Below are 21,405 nucleotides of genomic sequence, written 5' to 3'. Positions count from 1 at the left end.
CTAAACTATTAGTCATAAAAGTATATCAGTCACTAAAAGAACCAGTGGTGCACATTGTGGCCTTTTCCACTGATTTCTCTCACTGTTCCTATCTCACCAGTTATGGAAGGCCCCTGTAAAATTTAGGTATTGTTAGAAGCCAAAAAACACTTTTCATTTTGTGCCCTATAAGTAATTCAGCCATATTCCCACTAAATACACAAATAAGTGATGTCTTGAAATTAGAATATATTACCTGAAACAGCCCAAGTGGCTTCCTCAAGTTGCTGTTCACTGTCGGTGATGTTGTAAATGATGATATCACACTCAAGGAGGCGATCCATAAGCTCCTCTCGTCGAGATACCTGAAGTTTATGGAAAACAAAATTGAAAATGATAGCAAGTGAACAGGATTGCAACATTTTCCAAGCATTTCATAGCAACACATTCTCTATGTTGATGGCAGTTCATGAAATGCACAAATAGTTTGGGTTCAGCACCATCTGCATTTCAGATTTTTTTTTTTACTGTTAGTCATAATTTTCTTATTGCAGGAAACAATGCCTGATGTTACAAGAAAAAGATGATTTGACAGAAGGAAAAAGTATGTAAAACAAAGAAAATAATATAATAGTCTTTTTTTAAATATTTATCTCTGTATAGTAAAAAAAGATAAAATTACTTCCTGTCACAGGCAGTAAACAAATACAATTAGTTTCTTTGAAATTCCCTAATATCTCATATAATGTGGACTATGTATATGATAAAACCTAGTATCAATCAACCAATCAAAATAAGTATTCACCTAACTAAATACTTCTGTGCAAGTTCTTTTTAAAAATGGATCTGAGCAAGACATGTAAGTAAACAGTAGTGCAAGGTTAGAAGCTCTATGAAGAAAATTACTTAAAAACAATACTAATGTTAATAATAACAATATAGTAAATGTATAACAAATAAAATTACATGTCACGTGCTACATAACTGGGTTACACAGGATGAAATGTAAACCTATACTGTCATTTGTGCAAAGTTTTCATGTAACAGATTTCTAATTAAATGTTAATATTAAGTTGAAGGATGGCTAAGTTATTATATGTAGGAATCTAATGACAACACTGGAGAACATTCAGCATTGTCTATAATAAATTACAGTGTTGCATCTCAGGTAGAGCGAAGAAAAAGGGTTAAGATATTCATTTTTTGCCAGACTTTACGTTACTTTAAGGCCTTATCTGATGAAATACAGTAGTGTGAATGAGCAAATTTGTCAGGAAGTGGAAAATAAGGATTATTTTCAGAAATTACATTTAGGGACATAACTACACCAAAAGAGAGTGGTGCACTTCAGGGCTATTAACAGAGGAATAGCTAGTGTGGGGTAAGGGGGCAGCCACCAAGGTGCAAGGTAAGAGGGACAGCGATCAATAAACATCAATCAGTAGGTAGTACAGAAGCAGCCTTTAGAAATTAATGCGATAGCACATTAACTGTCAGGAGGACTAAAGCACTTCAACATTCTCTGTCTGGTAGTTAGACTGTTCCACATAAAAAATAAACATAAGGTCAAAATTAAATCAGTGTTAACAGGCCGTAGCTTAAATGGACAAAGAAACTTTGAGAGTACTGTTGGTAGTATAAATGCTCTGCACAAAATGTATTTCAACGCTTTCCGTATAAAACATTTGCCTTTCCTTTCCTTTCTTTTCTTGTTATGCTTGATCTACTGACACTAAGTGGATTCACTACAAATGGGGTAATGATATCTTTTAAGTCTTCCACACTCAGAAGTTGAGGAAAGTTACATTTCAAGTAGCCAGCTTATATCCTCTGATTCTTGAGCCTTTCGTAAAAAAACAGAATAAAGAAATAGATATCATCCATAAATAACCTGTGAATGGTAAATATTTTAAAAAGTACAAATGACAACATTGTTCAAAAGAATATTATTTTACTGCGTTAATAGCCATTACATTCAAAATCTTCCCACCTGTATTATGATATAAAAAATCCCATGCCAATGTGATTCTGTAAATTTTCATAAACAATGTCCATTATCTTGGAAGACATGCAAAATACGAAAATGTATCAGTAGCATTTTTGTTCAGCTAGATGTGAGGTTACATATCATCTAAAGGAAAGTTCCATATTTACTTTAACTATATATCCACATTGGCAGCTTCTACAATGTCACCTGTAGGACTTTAAAATGACAGTCAGAACAAACCAACAGTACAATATTACTGAAGCCTAAAACAGACATAAGTTCTAGTTAGCAGTATACATACTGACTAAAATGGCACTGATATTCAGAAAGGAAAGGGAACTTGCCAAAACTTTTGACAGAAATAATTGAGTTTTACAATAGATGTATGTGATCGAAATGTTAAAACATAAAAAAAGCAAAGAATAAGCAGGTTTTATCACTCAAAAAGCACAAAGATGACAAAGTAGCCTAGGGCTGTCTTTCGGGCGATCTGACTTCAGCACACCTCTGAAGACATCTGGAGAAAGGGCTCTCTGGTGTCTAGAACTACCGCTACTGGGAAAAGGCTTTAGCTGACTGGTAAAGTTTTATTTTTATTTTTTCCAGACCACAACTTTATTAACATGTTCATATTAAAATAACAATATAAAAACTTTGACAACATCAAAAACTATTTGTAAGGTAATAACAAGGAACTACAGAGGAATGTTGTGACAATGCATGTAAGTGTTCTGGTACAGTAATTAAGTTAGAAGGGAAACCAAACTTCCCAAGGATATTAAATAAAAAGGACCATCTTTACTCTATCAAAGGCCCTTTTAGCATGTAAATTCACAATTAAAAGTTACTGTTTGTGAGTATAGGTATGTTCTGTAACATGCCTACTTAGAGTAAATTGTCAAATGTGATACAATTCATGACAAATGTCTGTTCTACGTGAATCAACGTGGTAAGGAGAGGGGCAATTCTATGTGTTAGAAAGGAAGCAAAAAGTTTGAACTCATGATTTAGCACTGATATGAGATGGTATGAGAATACACTTAAGTGTGCCTTTACCTGGTTTGAGTATTAACACTACTGTAGCTTGTTTCCATGAAAGTGGAATTGTATCAGTAAGTAAGACATTGGTAAGTACCAAAAATTGCGAAGGAATTTTTCCTCACCTTTCTGTTAAATTTCTAAGGGAAATCTAGCAGGTCCTGGACTTTTGTTCTGAGCTGCAGTTTTAATAACTTGGGTTAGCTCTTTCATTAAGAATGGGGATAGTAGTTATTTAGCTTGCTCTAATGATAAATTTGGAAGACACAGGGAGCAAGATATTGATCTGAAATGTTTTCAGTAAGGTTTAAGGTCTGATTTTCAGCATACAATTGTTGATAGTATTCTGCAAAAGTCTGCAGGGGAACCTGAGGTCAAGTGACAGATTTTCAATAAAACCCTCTTCTTAGTTTACTGACTCAGCTTTAAAGAAAGAATGTGCTGGTTTGAGGTGTAAACTCAAGGGAGTAGATCTTAAACAGTTTATGTGCAAAGTCAATTTTATAATGCAAATAAGTCTTTAAAGATTTCTTAACTAACTCTATTTTAGCTTTTACATCATGGAGTTCCACTGATAATTTAATTTTGCGCTTTTCTTAAATCTAAGTGAAGTTGACTCAATCTAAGCCTGGTTTTCAACTTAATGTCATTTTTTTCTGAATGTAGAACATTAGTTCCAACATTATAGTACCCTATGTATTGGAGTTGAGTTGCACAATATGGTGAAGGGGGATAGGGTGATAAACGTCTCATAGAAATGGATAACTGGTGCCAGAGCCATGGCCACTCAGCTCTATTCAGTCGTTTATACCGCCCTCAGAAGGGGATCTGTCCCCTGACATACAAGGCCATGTCCAAACCGGATTAATGGACATGCTCCACCAAAAAAATCAAAAATCCAGAGAGCCACGAGAAGAAAGAGACTTAAACCTCAAACACGGATATAAATAGGGACGTGGAGGGACAGATTGAGAGACTCAACTCACACTACCAGTCACACTAGTCCAGGCAGGCAGAGTCCCTCACTGACAGAGGACCCCTCACTGACTCTTTTCAGAGAAATCTTTGACACGTGGATGGGAGATCGTAGATCTCTGTGTCACCTCATGTTGTGTGGGCAGGGGCAAACTAATGCAAAGGTATAAGTTCATAATCCTAAAGGTGGTGATGACACACACTAGACACACAGTAGCTAATGTTATAAATGCCCTACCTAAATGAAGATGAGCTATATATTCCTTATTTAAGGATGCTCCTCTGAGTAGTGTCAAACTTCTTCACTTGCAGAGGTAAACGACTTTTAGCATATTTTTCTAGCCCAGTACTTCGCATGTTTTCTTACACAGACTCTTGTGCTTAGGGAGTTAAACATGTTGTTTAGCAAGCTTAACAAATTGTTCCAGTAACTTAAAATGAGACACCTCATTGATTCAGGAGTGTTGCAAATGTTGCAGTTAGTGGGGTTACTGGTGTTGAGTGCCTGTAGTTTTATCTGGGTATTCTTTTTGGTCCACTGTTTACAGTACTTCATGCTGGATCTGAATAATTTTTGTCTGCCTTATTTGCCTTTGGGGGTTAATTCATGACTGCCTCTCACAGCTGTTGTAACTTTGTTTTACAGATACACCATTAATTCATTAAACATGTAAGTTTTCTCCTTTTTTTTCCATACCTTAACTTAGTTACACTCCTGTAGGTCTGCTTCATATCTGAACAAAAGTACTGACTTGTCCTATTTCCCATAGCTGTAATGATGACTGCACTCTGCAGAAGGGTAGGTGTTGGTTTCTTACTGAGGGGTGGGGTGCTGAATGTGATGCATTTTGTTTACAGGTTGGGGCTGTACTAAGCTGACTGCTTATCATTGTGGGGTTGAAATGTGCTAATTGTGTCCTGTTGTAAAGCAGCATTTTGGTACTTTTTATATTTTCACTATAAAGGTGTAGTTTGCTGAATGTTTTATATTTGTGGAGTTGTAGTGTGGTGCTAATTGTGAACTTATGTTTAAGGTGTAGTGTGTTGCTAATCTTTTTACCACATTATAATGTAGTATTAATTATATTATCATACAGTTGCTAGTGGAGCTTTAAAGTGGTGAGAGTTTTATTTTCGTTTACTTTTGTAGTGAAGTTGTGGTTATCCTGGGAATTCACCAGACTGAATGGTACCAAACTGGATTCATACACTGGAAAAATTCTTATTTTCCCGTGATGGGATGAACTGGTGCTAGAATAGTACATACAAGAGATCTATGTGGGTTCTCTACCTACATGGGGGTATGCCCTACACATAAAAAATATATATTAAAACTGTATTTAAGCTAAACAAGTATGTTGAGCAGCACTCAAGGGATGTGTATTTTGTGAATGACACTGTAATCATTATGTAGTTTTGCTCCTACCATGGGGTTATGGTGCAGTCCCAGTTGTGTTCACACTAAGAACTGTGGTGTTAAGCTGAAAATGCTCTCACATTTTTTTTTTGGGGGGGCGGGTTGTTCTCCCATACCTGGTGCCCGCACAACTCCCGAGCCTTGTACGCTAATTACCCCATGTGCAGCAGTGTAGCATGCAAATGACAGTATGTAGTGATTCAGGAAGTGGTGCAGGCATAGTGTAAGCATGCAGAAATGTAAACGGCAGTAAACGGTTTACATTTTTGCAAACATAAAATCAGAGCCATGACAGCCGACCAAACACATTTATATTGTTAATATATGCCAATGGCTAAATATATAGCCATTGGCATAAAAAATGCACAAAATATAAAATTAACATTTAATATATATAATCGCACTATCGCGACGTGGAAGCGCAGGGCAGCGGTGTGCAAAGGGGATCACAAGGAATATATAAAAATATAGAATAAAACCGCAATGAAACACATATCACAATTTCCCCATAATAGTCAATGGCAGGCATGCTACACCATACTATGGTGCAAGGGTTGCTAAGGGGCAGTGACAGTGTTATGCCCAGTAGCTAGGAATTAGTAGGCAATGCCATGCAAATGAGAGGAGTAATAGTGAATCACAGATTCCCCACTGGTGTAAGGATGCACCTCACAGTGTAGCATTATAACACCGAGGTGTGCCCTTGAGATAAAGATGACATCAAGAGAGGGGTGTGTCGCCATTGCTGTAAGCACATTGGAGCATTGCTAAACCGGTTTGCCCCTAGCTAGGCAAAGCTGCAGGATAGGAGTGTGTCGAATTGGCCATAGCTATGCATAGCTGAGAGTACACAAGGTAACCAAGTATGCATGTGAACGGAGATGAAAATGCACGTAAACCCGGTAAATGGGTATGCGCGGCGCACACTGCAGCTGAAACAGGAAGGATATAGGAAAGAAATAAGGAAATGCTGCAGCAGTGAAATTGGAGTACAAATGACTAATTAACACCTAGGAGCCTACAGTGGGCCACTGACAACAGCTAACAAGGCTGCAAGCAGCTACCTGCAGAACAGGAAAGGGGAGGGGCTGTACTGCAAAGAAAACAGTAAAGTGTCAAAGCAGAACAAAGCCGATTCGCAGTATATCAGCTAAAAGGCACATTTTGCCACGACTGTGTAGGGAAAGTACAAAACAAGAAAGACGGCGGGTGGATGCATGCCTGATAACGGGAAGGGATCCAGGTCTAAAAGTGAATTAAAGGGCAACAAATTAATCAAGGCAGGCAAGTAGATCTCTGCAGTAAAGGCCCCACACTTGCAAAACCCATAATTAAGACATGCTGCAGCTGGAATACCTCATACACACCCACTGACATCAGCAGCATCCATAGCACAATACTATAAAGTGTGAAAGCACCTTACACACATTTGTGTATTCCCATACACTCTGCACCAGTGGTGTATACAGACGGGGAACTTTTATTAAGTAAATGTTAGGGGCTGCCATAGCTTTGATCCACCAGCATGTGTTGGAGACTGAAGGTGGTGTGGAGGATGATGCACACGACCACCTCAGGCACGAGAGGAGGAGGAGAGTGTTGAGACCCAACGTAACCTACCAGGGGCTACATGATCTGGAGATAGTAGAGCATTACAGGGTGGACAGGGACATCCTACAGCAACTTGTGGAGCTGTGCCAGCCATGCCTCAGAGCCAGAACAAACAGAGGGGAACCCATCCAAGTGGATACGAAGGTAAGTGTAAGCCCGAGAATACTAGCTACAGGTACCTTTCAACGACCAACTAGGGATATCATGGGGATCTCACAGGCATCATCATCCAGGGTACTACACCAGTTCCTGGATGCCATGTTACCACATGCCAATGAGCACATATACTTCCCCCGAATGCAGGAGGAGTTGGCCAGCAATATGCATCTCTTCCACCATGTGGCAGAATACCCGGAGGTACTGGGTGCCATAGACTGCATGCACATACACATCAAGTCACCACCCAGTGAGCAGGGTAGGCGCTACATAAACAGTAAGGGATACCCCTCCATCAACTTCCAGGTCGTGTGCAATGCCAATGGCATTATCATGGATGTGTGTGCTGGCAGCCCTGGAAGCTAACACGATCCCACATCTGGCATGCCTCACAGCTGTATCAATTATTTGCCAGGGGGGACATCCTAAATGGCCACCTGGTGGGAGATGCTGGCTATGCACTGGAACCATGGATGATGACTCCCATCAGAAATGCATACATACCCATGCAGGAACGCCATAATGAGGCACACGCACAAACCAGAATCATCATAGAGCGTGTGTTTGGGATGCTGAAATCACGGTTCCATTGCTTGGACATATCTGGTGGAGCCTTGCAGTACTCTCCAGGCACATGTGCCCACATCTTCATAGTGTGTGCCATGCTACACAATATGGTCCTGCGGAAACAGCTGCAGCAAGCGCAGAATGGTGAAGGCCCATACAGCCCACCACCACTGCCAAGGGCCTCACAGGCACACAGGTACTCACACCACGAACACCCTGACCCAGCCCCAGTAGGCAGACAGAGGCGTGCCCAGTATGCCCATGCCTTGGCAAAGAGGGAACGTATAGCACACACACTGACAGTGTAGGCACCTAGGGACTGACACCTTTCTCCACCTGCACACACAGTAAAAAATGGATGACACACACAAAACTACCTGTAAATTGTCATGTATAGGCAGTCTACTGTGTGCATCCAACATAGGCAGCCCTCAACTATTGCACACACAACTGCCATTGGCACAAGGTAAGTCAACACCTCAACAGTAAATTAAGCTATCAGCATATACAGATACTGTATGTATAGATTCATAGGTAGGTACTTGTCCAACTGCCAGAAGCCATTCATAAGCCCAGCCAAAATGTGTCAGATTTTGCCACCCCATTGATTCATTAACTGTCCCTCTGTGGAGCAGAGCCAATGGTAGGATCCCTGGGGTGCATCTACTGTTCCCCAGCCTCTCTTCAAGGTTTCTCTTGCAGAGTGTTAGTGAGGGGCTCTGTACAATGTAGTTAGGGATGTTGTTCTAAAGTATGGGGAGTGTCTGTGACAAGAAGTTGTCCCTCCAGTATCTTCCCGTTATTGTTGTGGCAATGTTCAGCTCACTACAGTGTGTGGCTCACTGTGACATGGATTCCCATAGGTGGAGCATATCCATCAAGCCTGAGTTTGACATGGCTGTGTTGCCCAGCGGAGATCATCTCTGGGTAAACGAGATCACACTGAGTAAAGCAGAAGTTTATTTAGTCTGGCTGCATAGGCCATATGTTGGAGGCCAGTATTCCCCTTAGCGAGGTACATTCGTAGACCTCCCAACTGTTGTAAGTGTCTTCTGAGGTACATCCCACATGGGTTATTATACCCTATGATGGGACTGATGAGTAAAGGGACACTATAACCCCAGTATTTCTGGATGGGAATCCTTTAGTAATCAGATGACCTACATAGAAGGATGTCCTAACTACTGTGGAGATATGATTGTCAAAGGGGAGATTACTATCTACCTTAGTCCCTAGATACCCCATTACCTCATCTGTATTAAAGTGGCTGCCACTTATGTGTTAATATGTGGGTGCCAATTCCACAATGGAATGACCATGCAGTTAGTGGCACTTGGCTGGAGGCCATAATGTTGACACCCTGTGACGCTCTCTGTGAGGCCCCTTGAGGGATGTCTGTGTCAGCTGGACTAACAATCATGGCTCCCAGTTCGCAGTCATTGCCAATCATGGTCTGTCGTAGTCCACCTGTGTTTGCCTGTACCTCTGAGATGTATATGCCAAACAGTAGGGCTCCCAGGACTGAGTCCTGTGGGACACCAGTCGTGACTGGTCAAGAGTTGGACCTGGAGACCACTAGTCGTACCATGTGGGTTCTGTTTGTAAACCCATTGGCAACCCAACCTATGATGTATGGGTGTATGTACAGACTGGTGTGTTTATCAATAACACCTGAGTGAGGCATGGTGTCAAAAGCCTTGGCAAGGTCCAGGTAGTATGTGTGAACCACCTCCCCCCGTCATCTAATGTCTTGGTGACTGTATCTAAGATGTCGAACAGGTTCAGTAGGCATGAACTGCACTCAACCAAGCTGACCTGGGTTTGGTCACGTGTTCGGAGGTTACCAATGTCTTTGTCAATGAATGCCATGAGGATGTGAACCATACCACTACAGACCAGGCTAGTCAGGCTTATGGGGTGGTAGTTACCATGGTCAATTGTGATTCCACCTTGATGGAGTGGAATAACCGTTGCCACTTGCCACTGTATGGGCATGTAGCCTGTGGAGAGGCTGAGGTAGGAAAGCTTAATTAGGTGGGGGGTCAGGTTGTCTTGTACAGTTTGCAAGATGCAGTCTGGAACAACATCTGCCTCCATTGACGCTGTGTTCTGCTGTTAGAGGGGGCCATTTCCACCTATGTGTCTCTGATGTGTGGGATACTGTACCTTTTGGGTAGTGTTGTGGGCTCTTTAGGGGGGTGAAGTATGCACTGAATGTATCTGTAAGGATGTTGGCGATATCAGTAGGGTCAGCATATTTTGTGCTATATTTCACCAGTGCAGTGCAAATCTGTGTGTCACTACGTAGATCCTTGACATAGCCATAGAAGGCTTTGTGGTTATGTTTTGAATCCTTGCGTGTTCTCCTGCTGATGTTAGCCTGTGGGATTTGCTGTTTGTCTGGAACACTGTCCTACTTCTGTAGTACAGCCTGTTTATTACAGAGGTCCACCAGACCGGTGTCCTTGTCTAAGGTAGTGAGTCTTGGTTTACCAGTGATGGCACGATCCATACATTCGTGTAGGTGCATATAGACTGCATTTGTAAATCTGTCTGTATCTTGAGCAGTGTTTCCCCTTAGCATGGGGGCTGTGAAACCCCCCCCACCCCTGTCACTAGTAGTGTAAATTTAGCTGTAGGAAAGGTATACACTGTGGTATCTGTGGGTGGAGGAGATGCTTGGGTGTGGAAACAGTGAATAGTTCATGGTCAGATCTAACCAGTAACCGGTTAACCTCCGCTGTGGTGCACCTGTTGCCCATGCTGGTGATGACCACTTCTAGTAGTTTCCACCCCACGTTAGGGAGGTTACCACCTGATACAGGACATATGAGATGATAAATTCCAGGAAGCGCTGGGCCTGGAAGTGTGTACCAGAGTAAGTTTCCCAGTTAATGGTATGGTAGTTGACATCGACCAATGACAGGGTGTGCGTTAGGACTGTCATGTTCTCCACTGTCTACAGGTAGGTGGGGTGGTGGTCCTGGGTCATGGAGGGTGATCTGTAGCAGGCCACAGTTTACACTGCAGTTGTGGCTGATGCTAGCTGAACATGGATGATCTCAGAGGTATCATGCTGTCCCACTAACCTGGAGGTGTAGGTATCCCTGATGAATATGGATACAGACCCTACATGTCTGTGTCAGTCCATGTTCTGTGGCTGAAATGTGTGGTATGGATTGTAGTCTGGTAGTGCTGGTGTGCTCTCAGGAGCCTTAAGACAGGTCTCAGTTACTGCACAGATGTTGATGTTGTCCATCCTGAGGAGTGCTGTGAGTGCATGCATGTTGTGATCACAACCCCTGGTGTTGAGTAGCATAACCCTCACTGAATCTGCAATGTGCTATTTACAGAGCTGGTATTCACCTTCAAGACTCTCCTAAATACGGCACCATGGGAGCACAAATAGCCTTGGCCAGTATTCCAAAGCCTAAGGCTGACACATCTGCCAGTATGGTATCGTTGCATGCATGTTCCCCATCTGTGTTTGTTTTTCATCTCTCCTGTAGGTAACCTTCTGGTAGGCAATAGAAAGCCTTAAACTTATAAATGTCTTCCAGCTTCCAAGATAGGCTTTTGGAGTGACTAAGTATCAGTGTTCTGTATGTTCTTGCGGTATTTAACTGTTTCCTGACTACATGGTGATTTCTCACTGTATATTGTAATCTGAAGGTCTGTTTATTCACATATTATGGCTGTGATGGCCTTCACTTTAGAGGTTCACAGATAGCCTACTACCTATCTGCCCAAGGGCAATTAGAAGCATAGCTACAGTGTGTTGGCTTTCCCCGCACCATTGATGAAGTAATTGAGCCTCTGTCAAGCATAGCCAATGAAGCAATTTCAGGCAGAGTTGCTGGAAGCTGTTGAAGACTGGGGTTGTGGAGGGTGATAGGGGCACTTAGTGAGCTAAAGAGGGCATGTTAATGTGACAATTCAACACCATTCAATTCCTCCAACAGGTCTCGCAGCTATCAAATCGGACAGGTTCCCCCACCCCCTGGCTGTATGGTTCTGGGACACATGATCCCAGGGGTGTATATTCTGTTACCCATTCACACAACAAGGTTTCCCTTGAAGTGTGTCAGTGAGGGGCTATGCAATTGTAGTTAGGAATGCAATGTATTGTCTCACAGTACATTTGTTATATGTTGTTATTTCAAGAGTACATGAAGCTCAGTGAGTTCGGGGGCCTCCGACCTTTGCTTAGCCTAGCTTACAAATAGAAATCATCTAAATAGGAAACAGGCGGAAATACCGTTAATGTCAACAGTGTAATGGTTACAGCATCTGCACAGTATCTGTGCATTCGAGGTTCTAATCCCGATAAAGGCAGGGATGTTTATCATGTTCAAAAGTATACCTTAAACACAGCTTGCATATATAGGTAGTAATCGTCTGTATAATAAACATTCGAAACACCCATATAAACCCATGTGTGCTGGAGAGTACAGTCAACAGAGAATGTAATGTTATGTCAGCACATAGTGAGATATTACTTCACTGACATGTATATATCCTGAGTAGTTAGCCAATGTGGCCGTGTTTGCTCGCACAGGTTATACGTTACAAAGTTTAACTGTGTTTAACTGCTGCTATAATGTCACACAAACACTTTTAAACATGCTTACAACTGCTTAAATGAGCCTTATTCTGCAGTAAAAAAACATTTGTAAAGCATCACAGGTGTTGAACCCTGGACCATGCCTACTATAGTCATGGGACTTACCACTAAGCCATCCGAGCTGTATACATGTTTCATGGTCTTGAGACTACACCTTACACCATATGCATTTCACTGTAATGATCACAAATGGGACAGTCACTTTGTGTACATATGTACAGTACATTCTAATGTAATGTAGTTTGTGAACTAACACATTCCAATCTACAAATGTATTACTGTTACAAATTAATATGAAATATATATACATATATATATATATACATATATATATATATATGCATGCATGTCAGTGATGTCTGTACATATATACATATATATATATATATATATATATATATATATATATATTATACAGTTACATCAATAGCCATATATATAAACATCTGTGAACACACTTCATGACACAGAAGCACTCCAAAGGAATTGGAGTGTACATAAAACACATGCAGCTCTGGTATTATAACAATTAATATTAACCTAATTCACACCATAGAAGGGGTGGTTGTTGTGTATGTGAAGATTGGGGTGGGGGAGGAATGATGGCTAATGCAATCATGCATCAAGAAGGGCCTGGGTCGGATGTCCAATAAGTGAACTGGAGGGGTTTACATGGAGTATGGGGACAATATAAAAAGGACACAAAACAAGAACCTTTCTCATTCATAATACACCCTGTCATGTCACATTGCAGCACCTAATTTCACAAACATATGAACATTAACATGTATCAGACATATGTACACCAACTGAATGTCAAATTTGTTTTCAGTAGTGAGGAATGTCTGTAGTACAATGTATATTCTAAACACCATAACATTTGTACATATCTCAGATGCCTTAGTGGTAAAGTCAGTGACTGTGGTCTTCATGGTCCTGGGTTCAAGACCTGCAAGGGCTGTTAGGTTATTTTGAGGGCCAGAATAAGGGCTGTTGGATGCAGGTGAATTAAAGCACTCTTAAGCAGTTGTAAGTGGGTTTCCATGGGTTTGCGCGATGGTAAGCGGCGTTGAAACATGGTAAACGGAGAAGCGCTTTACAGGTTTAACCTTTGCTTAACGTCATGCAGACCACGGGCAAACCTGCTTACAACCACGTAAATGTGGGTTATTCACACTTTCCCTACCAGTACCTACTCTGACAGGTAAAATAATAACACCTTCCAGGAGTAGAACCCGCAATCATGTACTCCATCCTCAGAGTAACCTAACACTAAGTTACCTGGGATGTACCTATCTCAGTTGTGTATGCAGACAGGTTAAAACACAAAAGGGAGGAATGTGTTGAAATAGGACAACCCACCATGTACCCAATTAAAGGTGTATGCTCATATATAGATATATATCTATATATATCTATATATATATATATATATATATATATATATATATATATATATATTTATACAGAGAGAGAGATATACATAGAGGCATGTCAATATATACAGGTCTACATATATATGTAGATATACAGATAGGTTAAAAACATCTACACATTTATGGAGGTACAGATAAACATATGCAATATATATATATATATATATATATATATATATATATATATATATATATATACATACATATATATATATATATATATATATATATATATATATATATATATACACACACACACACACACACACACACACACATATATATATATATATATATATATATATATATATATATACACACACACACACACACATACACGTCTGTAGACAGCATCCAAAGTGTTCATATCTGAATATAACATGGACCATAGCAATCACACATTCTGCCCCCCCAAAAAAATAATATGAACATAACATATGAAGAGTATATGCCAATACACTATTACAAATATGTTCTAGGGATACAGTCACCAACACAACTGCAATGACTGCAAATATCCATGACAGAAATACACAGACAGCTTTCATTTTGCAAAACGTTATTACATTCTGATGTATTGCCAAAAGGATTCAAGGAGTAACAGTACTTGCATGCTATACAGGAAGCATTTAACAGTGCCTTAATGAATCAGCCTGCAATTACCATAGTATTAGTCCACTAAGGGATAGGTGTTCATATAGGGAAAGAATGCCCACACACATATAGACATTGTATAAAAGGGGTTCCTACACACCTGCATGTGCTATGTACACCCACCAGCATCTACCCCACAACCAAAATAATTATATCAATACATACTGCCATACCATAACCAATTATTCAACTACTGTACAACATCTGCTGAAACCTTAACATACCTGGACACAGACACACTAACATGGCCCTATGTGAAATAGTTGCTGTTATACAATTGAACAGCTGCTGATGTAACAGGGTTTGTATGAACTAATCCCTTTTCAGAGGGTTGAAAGGTTCGTACACCAGGAAGTGTTACCGAGTACTGATTATCAGCACAGTATGATACACAGTAACACCAAACTAAATATGTCTGGTAAGCAAACTGTAAACCCCCTAACATTATATGCATAGCTATGCAGCCTTGAGCTGGTCAAACAACCTGGCCAGACTGAAACATATGCAGAAGTATTAGGTACAGACAAACCCTGCACAAGTAGCAATGTTCAGAAATATAACAGCAGTACTCACATTTAGACCAAATCCTCTACGCATTACACACAATATATTACTGTTCGTCTCCATACAGCTGTTGCAATATATTCCAAACAACACTTCCACGCTGTCTTCCTCACAAGTAAGGCAAAGGGACTCTATTATACTCCACTGTAGCCATGGTATTGGCTAAGGCAGTAGCAGCACAGCTGATGTGCATGTAATTAGCTACTTAGGAACACCAATTGGTTATCGGGATAGCACGTTACTGATCTTAAACTATAAAAGGTTGCCTTGTCACACATTCAAACCATGTGTATCTACCTGTAGGACAGTACAAAACACTGAAAGACTAACCAAAAACAAGTATTATACTAGTCAATAACACCTCCGATTACTAAGACGGTATGTATAACATGTAGTATGTCTGTGTATGTAGTACCTCTTCTGTAAGAATTACAGTGTAATCAATGCATATAGTGGAAATAGCTATCTTGTAGCGATGTATTGTTGAGCAGTAGCAATGCTTGTAGTGCTATGTGTGCACTGCTGTAGGTCACACGGCAAACTCCGCATACACCACAAGGGGTGATATGGGCTTGGAACTCACCAATTTGCTTCCAGGCACTGTCAGTGTCAGGACTGGTCTAACAAGTATGTGCTATAACAGGAGACAGTATATGTCGATATATTGTAACAGTCAACATATGTATGGGTGTATAAGTAAGATGAACATGTTAAAGGTGGGCTTACCATGCAAATATGGTGTGCATTGTGGGATGTTGTGCCAATAACTGTGTAATGTACAGTATTTTAGGAAGATCTGTATTCTGTTCTACATAGCAGTTCTGTTATGTTATTCAAACAGTAGTTATGTCTATTGGCAATTACAATACTCAATAACAGGATACATATCATTTGTATTCATCTGACAGTTTAGCAGCATGCTAGCAAAGATAATTGGAAGAGCCAGGTAACTATCCATGCACATAACACATGTAATATCCACCTCTCTAGTATTGTTTGCAAGCAATAACAGCTGTGCATGTGTACATGTTATACAAATGTGTAGTGACCCTTGTTACAGGGCTGGTCCTCTCTAGTATCGTTTGCAAGCAATATCAGCTGTGCATGTGTACATGTTATGCACATGTATAGTGACCCTTGTTACAGGGCTGGACCTCTCTAGTATCGTTTGCAAGCAATAAGAGCTGTGCATGTGTACATGTTATGCAAATGTGTAGTGACCCTTGTTACAGGGCTGGTCCTCTCTAGTATCGTTTGCAAGCAATAACAGCTGTGCATGTGTACATGTTATGCAAATGTGTAGTGACCCTTGTTACAGGGCTGGTCCTCTCTAATATCGTTTGCAAGCAATATCAGCTGTGCATGTGTACATGTTATGCAAATGTGTAGTGACCCTTGTTACAGGGCTGGACCTCTCTAGTATCATTTGCAAGCAATAACAGCTGTGCATGTGTACATGTTATGCAAATGTGTAGTGACCCTTGTTACAGGGCTGGGCCAAATGGCTATGTGCACACCTACACAGAGTGGATATTGAGAGTAGAAATACACTGGTTGAACTACCAGGTTTATGTAGCCCAGCCTCTCATTGCCAACCCTACACCCGCTTGCACATACTGTATGTAAGGTAGTGCACAGCACTAGTAATGAAACAGCATATGAATCCATATCATCTTTAACTCCAGTGTAACATCTGCAGTAGGAGTGTAAGATGTAGGAGATAGCTGCCCATGTGTAATACCCAATTCATAGGTGATGGCTCACACCATCTGATTATATCCTGATCATGTTGATAGTGGCATCAGAGTCTATTGATACATGACTCTGTTTGGAGAGTGGGTGTCTGTGCCCAACAGAGCTCATGGTCCTGGTGGATATGTGAGTATATACCCAGAGAAGGAAACAGACCTGTAGACACTTGCATCATCTGTAATCAACTAACAGGATGTGATGTGCTCCTCAGAGGAGGATTGCTGCTAAAGGTAGCTACAATGTTTCCGTAATAGCCAGTGTTGTCATGTCCATAACACAGATATTTACATGTGAGCATCACTGTCTAAAACATCTTCATAAGCAATGCATAAACTAAATACAGTACTTGGTACTTGTAGCACTGAATGCTCATCCAGGCATGTCCACTAGTCAGCTACTGGTGTTTACTAATGACAGCTTTGTGTATGTGGCCATCCTGAGGGAATTTAATCTCTATGCCATGTACACTGCCAAACCCACCTAACACCATGCCCCACACATTGTTTGGGATGCAGCTACAGGGGTAAGCTGGAAGGCAGTCCAGTCTACAGCCATGACTGGACTGGACAGTCATGAGGTATAGGTTAACACATGCAGCTCATCAACACAACCAACACATACCCTTACCCGAACACAGTAAGGACACCCCACACACTACCAGAAGTCACACACACTCACAGACACTTCTAAGTATCTGGCCAAACAAGTGACCCTCCAAGCTGGAAGAGACAGACACTGAAATACACAACCTGTATGACATAGTTTACATAATTGTGCCACGCCTCAGAACACGTGGCTGGAAACATGCCCAACAGTACTCATTTGTTAATGCAAACTCTAGCACTATGTTACACACCAACCTATACGAGGGCATACATACTGTCAGCTGCTTGTTTGCCATGATTAACCATATACCCATACACTCATACCACCTTTTGAACTATACACATGGCTCTGGCATATTCCATGCTGTTGTGCAGGACCTGTGATGCAGTAGACTGGACTGCATGGAAACACATGTAGGAACTGTCAGGTCTTGTAGCCCATGCAGGTATGTCCCAAGGCCTGGGTAGCATTCTGACATTGGCCAGAATGATACTGCAGTACAGGGACAAAAGGACTGCATTCCACAATTGTCTACTGTAGTGGTGCAAGTCAAAGGGTATCCAGTATCTGTCCACTGGGGATAACATGGTTGATAGACCATGATGCTTTGCCAGACAGGGCCTGCACCTGTCACCCCTGGGAATCTGGATACTGCCTAGGGCTCATGCTTCACCTATAGTGCCTTCATCATGCACAGTTCAAGTGAAGGTCCACTGCTGTTACAGGGACAGCCAAGCAATAAACTGTGGGTCTCGCTACACAATGATACATGTCAGAAACACTATACGGACACACATATGTCGATGCCTAACATGGAGAACATATCTGTGCAGTGGCTGAGACATGTTTCAATGCTCCAGAGAGCACACTTGCATGACCATGTTATAACACATACCTCACCTCTTGCCCATTATCCTTTATTGGAACACATGGGTCGCAGGTGTGTCCACAGTCCTAAAGGATATGTACACACCCACGCTAGTTGCACTTGCATAACTTCAGATGCATTATGCTGAGCAGCTACCTTTGTGACAAGGTGGAATTCAAATTGCACCTTGCGACAGATCACCCACCAGGCCACGGATTTCCCAACTGTCATAATGTGCTGTAATGGGGAAGATTAAGTCTGAGACAGAACCATAATAATGGCTACTCTTAACTATTCCATTATGAACTGGGAAGACTCCTCATGTACCAACACCTGCGCTCAATGCATGTTGGATTCCATCAACCCCACTGACCTTGATCACAGTAGTCACACAAACAGGGCTAACAGTACACATAGTCTCCAATGCCAATGTTATGTGTCCTAAGAGCAGAGTGGTGACTGTCATGGCACCCATGCAGATGGACAATGCATGTGCAAATGCTGAATCCTACACAAATTAACCTTAAGCAATCACATATGTGCAGTGATTGTGCCATTGAAACAGAACCAGGATTCAACCCAACACAAACAAGAAGGCAAACTGCTGGTACCATGTTTTAAACTGTACCACAGAAGGCAGTAACTGTTGCAAGAGTGAACACACATGAGTGTAGGTGATCCCTGGTCAGCCTAAGTAAGATGCAGATACACCACATAAAACCACACAAAGCTACTGTGAAACTAATCAGCCAAATATTATGAGACCAAGCACAGAGCATTCTATAGCTGTGTCATTAATCGTAATGGCAACGACAAGACCTGACGTGCTGCACAGCACTATGGCATAGGAAGTAATGCACCTACAGAAATAGCACCCGTTCATCCAGATAGGGTCTTGGAGAACCTAAACCCACTCCCACCCCCCCAACAGGTACACTTAGTAATATATCCATGTACACTACATGGCCCCTGTAATAATGACTATGCAGGTACAAGCTGCACTCTCTAAAGCCATACATACAGCTTTCATGGAACCTGTCAGCATCCCAGGGTGTATCCTACAAAAATGTAAGAACATTCAGCTATCCACATACACATCATGTTCAATCATAGCTCCATGTCAGGCTGTGTACACACCAAATGGTACACAGCAACAGTTATCACACCCCACAAAGGGGGAGACAATAATGATAATGGGAAATAGTGCACAACTACCCTGCTGAGTCTGGTCTGTAAGGCCATGAACTGTGATCAACGTATTTGATGTACTTGGTACAGATGTAGATGACAGTAGGGTTGATTCACACTGCATATCATTACCATGCCAGGTCGTAGGACACCTTCACCCACACTGTGTTCCAGCTACACTCAGTAAACTAGGGTATATTTTTATGTCACAGGAGTGGTTGGCAACTGGACTGCTGCAGAACCAACACTACAGAAGGTGTCTGACTAATACACACACATCAAACCAGTGCCAGCCACAGTAATACAGGGTTCATTCCTGGTACTCCACCTCTTTGTTATCTATACCACACAGACTAACACAGAAGGCATCAGCCTATTGATGTTTGCAAATGACTATGAACTAGGAGCAATAGTCGACTCAATGTGTGCTGCGTTCAACATGCAGAAGGGCCTTAGTGTGTCAGATGTGTGGTGTGTGACGTATGGCCACAATCTGACAGCTACGTATTGCATTGTCATCCCCTATGTTACAAACCCTGTACCCATGAACTACCACCTAGGCAGCAGTCAACATAATGGCAACTGTGTGTATGGGATGCAGCAGGACAGTACTCCTTCCTTTGATAGTTACTTCATCACACCAGACAGGTAGTCATATGTGGTACCCCTAATCATGACAGGGTGCCATCCAGGAATATAGAGATAATTGCTCAGCCATACTCAATACCCATGTGACCCATAATATATCACATATTTCCTTTAAGGGTTATTGCCCATGTGTAGATGGCCTACACTGCCCTTCCCAATCCCTAGCTGCACTATGTATCATGCAGCCTACCCTGAATAAAGTCATGTCCAACCCAGAGGTGTTGGACATGCTACACTTAACACATCCTGATCCCAAATAACACATACTTCATCGGCATCCACCTTTCTAGTACAAGGATCACAACATGCCTGACAGATCTCTGTCCCATACACTTAACATACTCTTGCCATACTATGCATCCCTGTCCAGCGAAACTGCACATCGCCCCTCTCTTTGACATGGTGTGATGACCGCATGCCAAATATATCAATAACCCTGTGGATCAGTTCTGTGGCACTGCTTGAACTGGCCACTGAAACTTACCTGTCTGTTGCCTACAACTAGATAACCTGTCTGCCTAGGCTCATAAATGGCCCAGGGCATATAGCCTACTAGATCACTATGACCATACATGCTATAGTTGATATCCAACCCTGCAAATACCATCAGGCTAGCTATTGTCCCATGTGTTACACATGTGCAACACAGGCAATACATGGCAGGATGCTACACAGCTGTGCAGTGCCATGTAGATGTATATGGCAAAACACATACATGCTTGCAAGTCTGCAGGGTCACAGGTCATGTCCCTAATGGCTATGTCTGACTATATATGTGACATATACACAGCATTAAGGTCGATTGCATTAATGTGAACACATCCAGGCATGTGCTGATAGATAAAGACACCAGTACAGGCAAACAGACATGCCCACGTCAAGACAACATCCACATGGTGTATGAGCAATGTCATCACATGACACACACATATATGGCGATAACATCACATCACCAGTAAGTGTCAAATGTGTGACTTATACATGTCAGTGGTGTTAGTGTCATGTAGATTTTCAAAGACATATTTGTAATCTTAATAAATGTGATACACATGTATGTTCAGCTGTACTTCTGTACTTCTCTGTGAGTTACTGTGACCTGTCTCCATCATTATGTCTTCCAGGTATGCCACATAGCAGACTGCCGGCATACAGCCACTTGGAGGATGAAGTCCTCATCCCATACCTCTTCGACAACCATACAACACTCTTCAGCCATGTGCCACAGGATGCACAGCAGCAAGATGCCCTGTGGGAGGAACTCTGCAGGAGGGTAAATGATGTTGGTGGTCAAAATCGCACCTATCAGCAGGTGCGCCGACACTGCACTGACCTCAT

General features: G+C 41.6%; 1 protein-coding gene across 1 annotated transcript in view; it reads right to left on the bottom strand.

The window, feature by feature from the left end:
- The window catches only part of AK7 (adenylate kinase 7), a 1,289,119-nt gene that overhangs the window by 1,085,326 nt on the left and 182,388 nt on the right, over window positions 1-21,405 (bottom strand). The window contains exon 3 of the mRNA XM_044074647.1: window positions 236-344. Coding sequence (XP_043930582.1) covers window positions 236-344 — 109 coding nt within the window. The remainder of the gene's footprint in view (window positions 1-235; window positions 345-21,405) is intronic.

This window comes from Protopterus annectens, chromosome 6.part0 (assembly GCF_019279795.1).
Source record: "Protopterus annectens isolate FY-2018-M chromosome 6.part0, PAN1.0, whole genome shotgun sequence".
NCBI classification, from domain to species: Eukaryota; Metazoa; Chordata; order Ceratodontiformes; family Protopteridae; genus Protopterus; species Protopterus annectens.
Note: the sequence above shows the minus strand (reverse complement) of the source record. Positions and strands in the feature narration are given on the sequence as shown.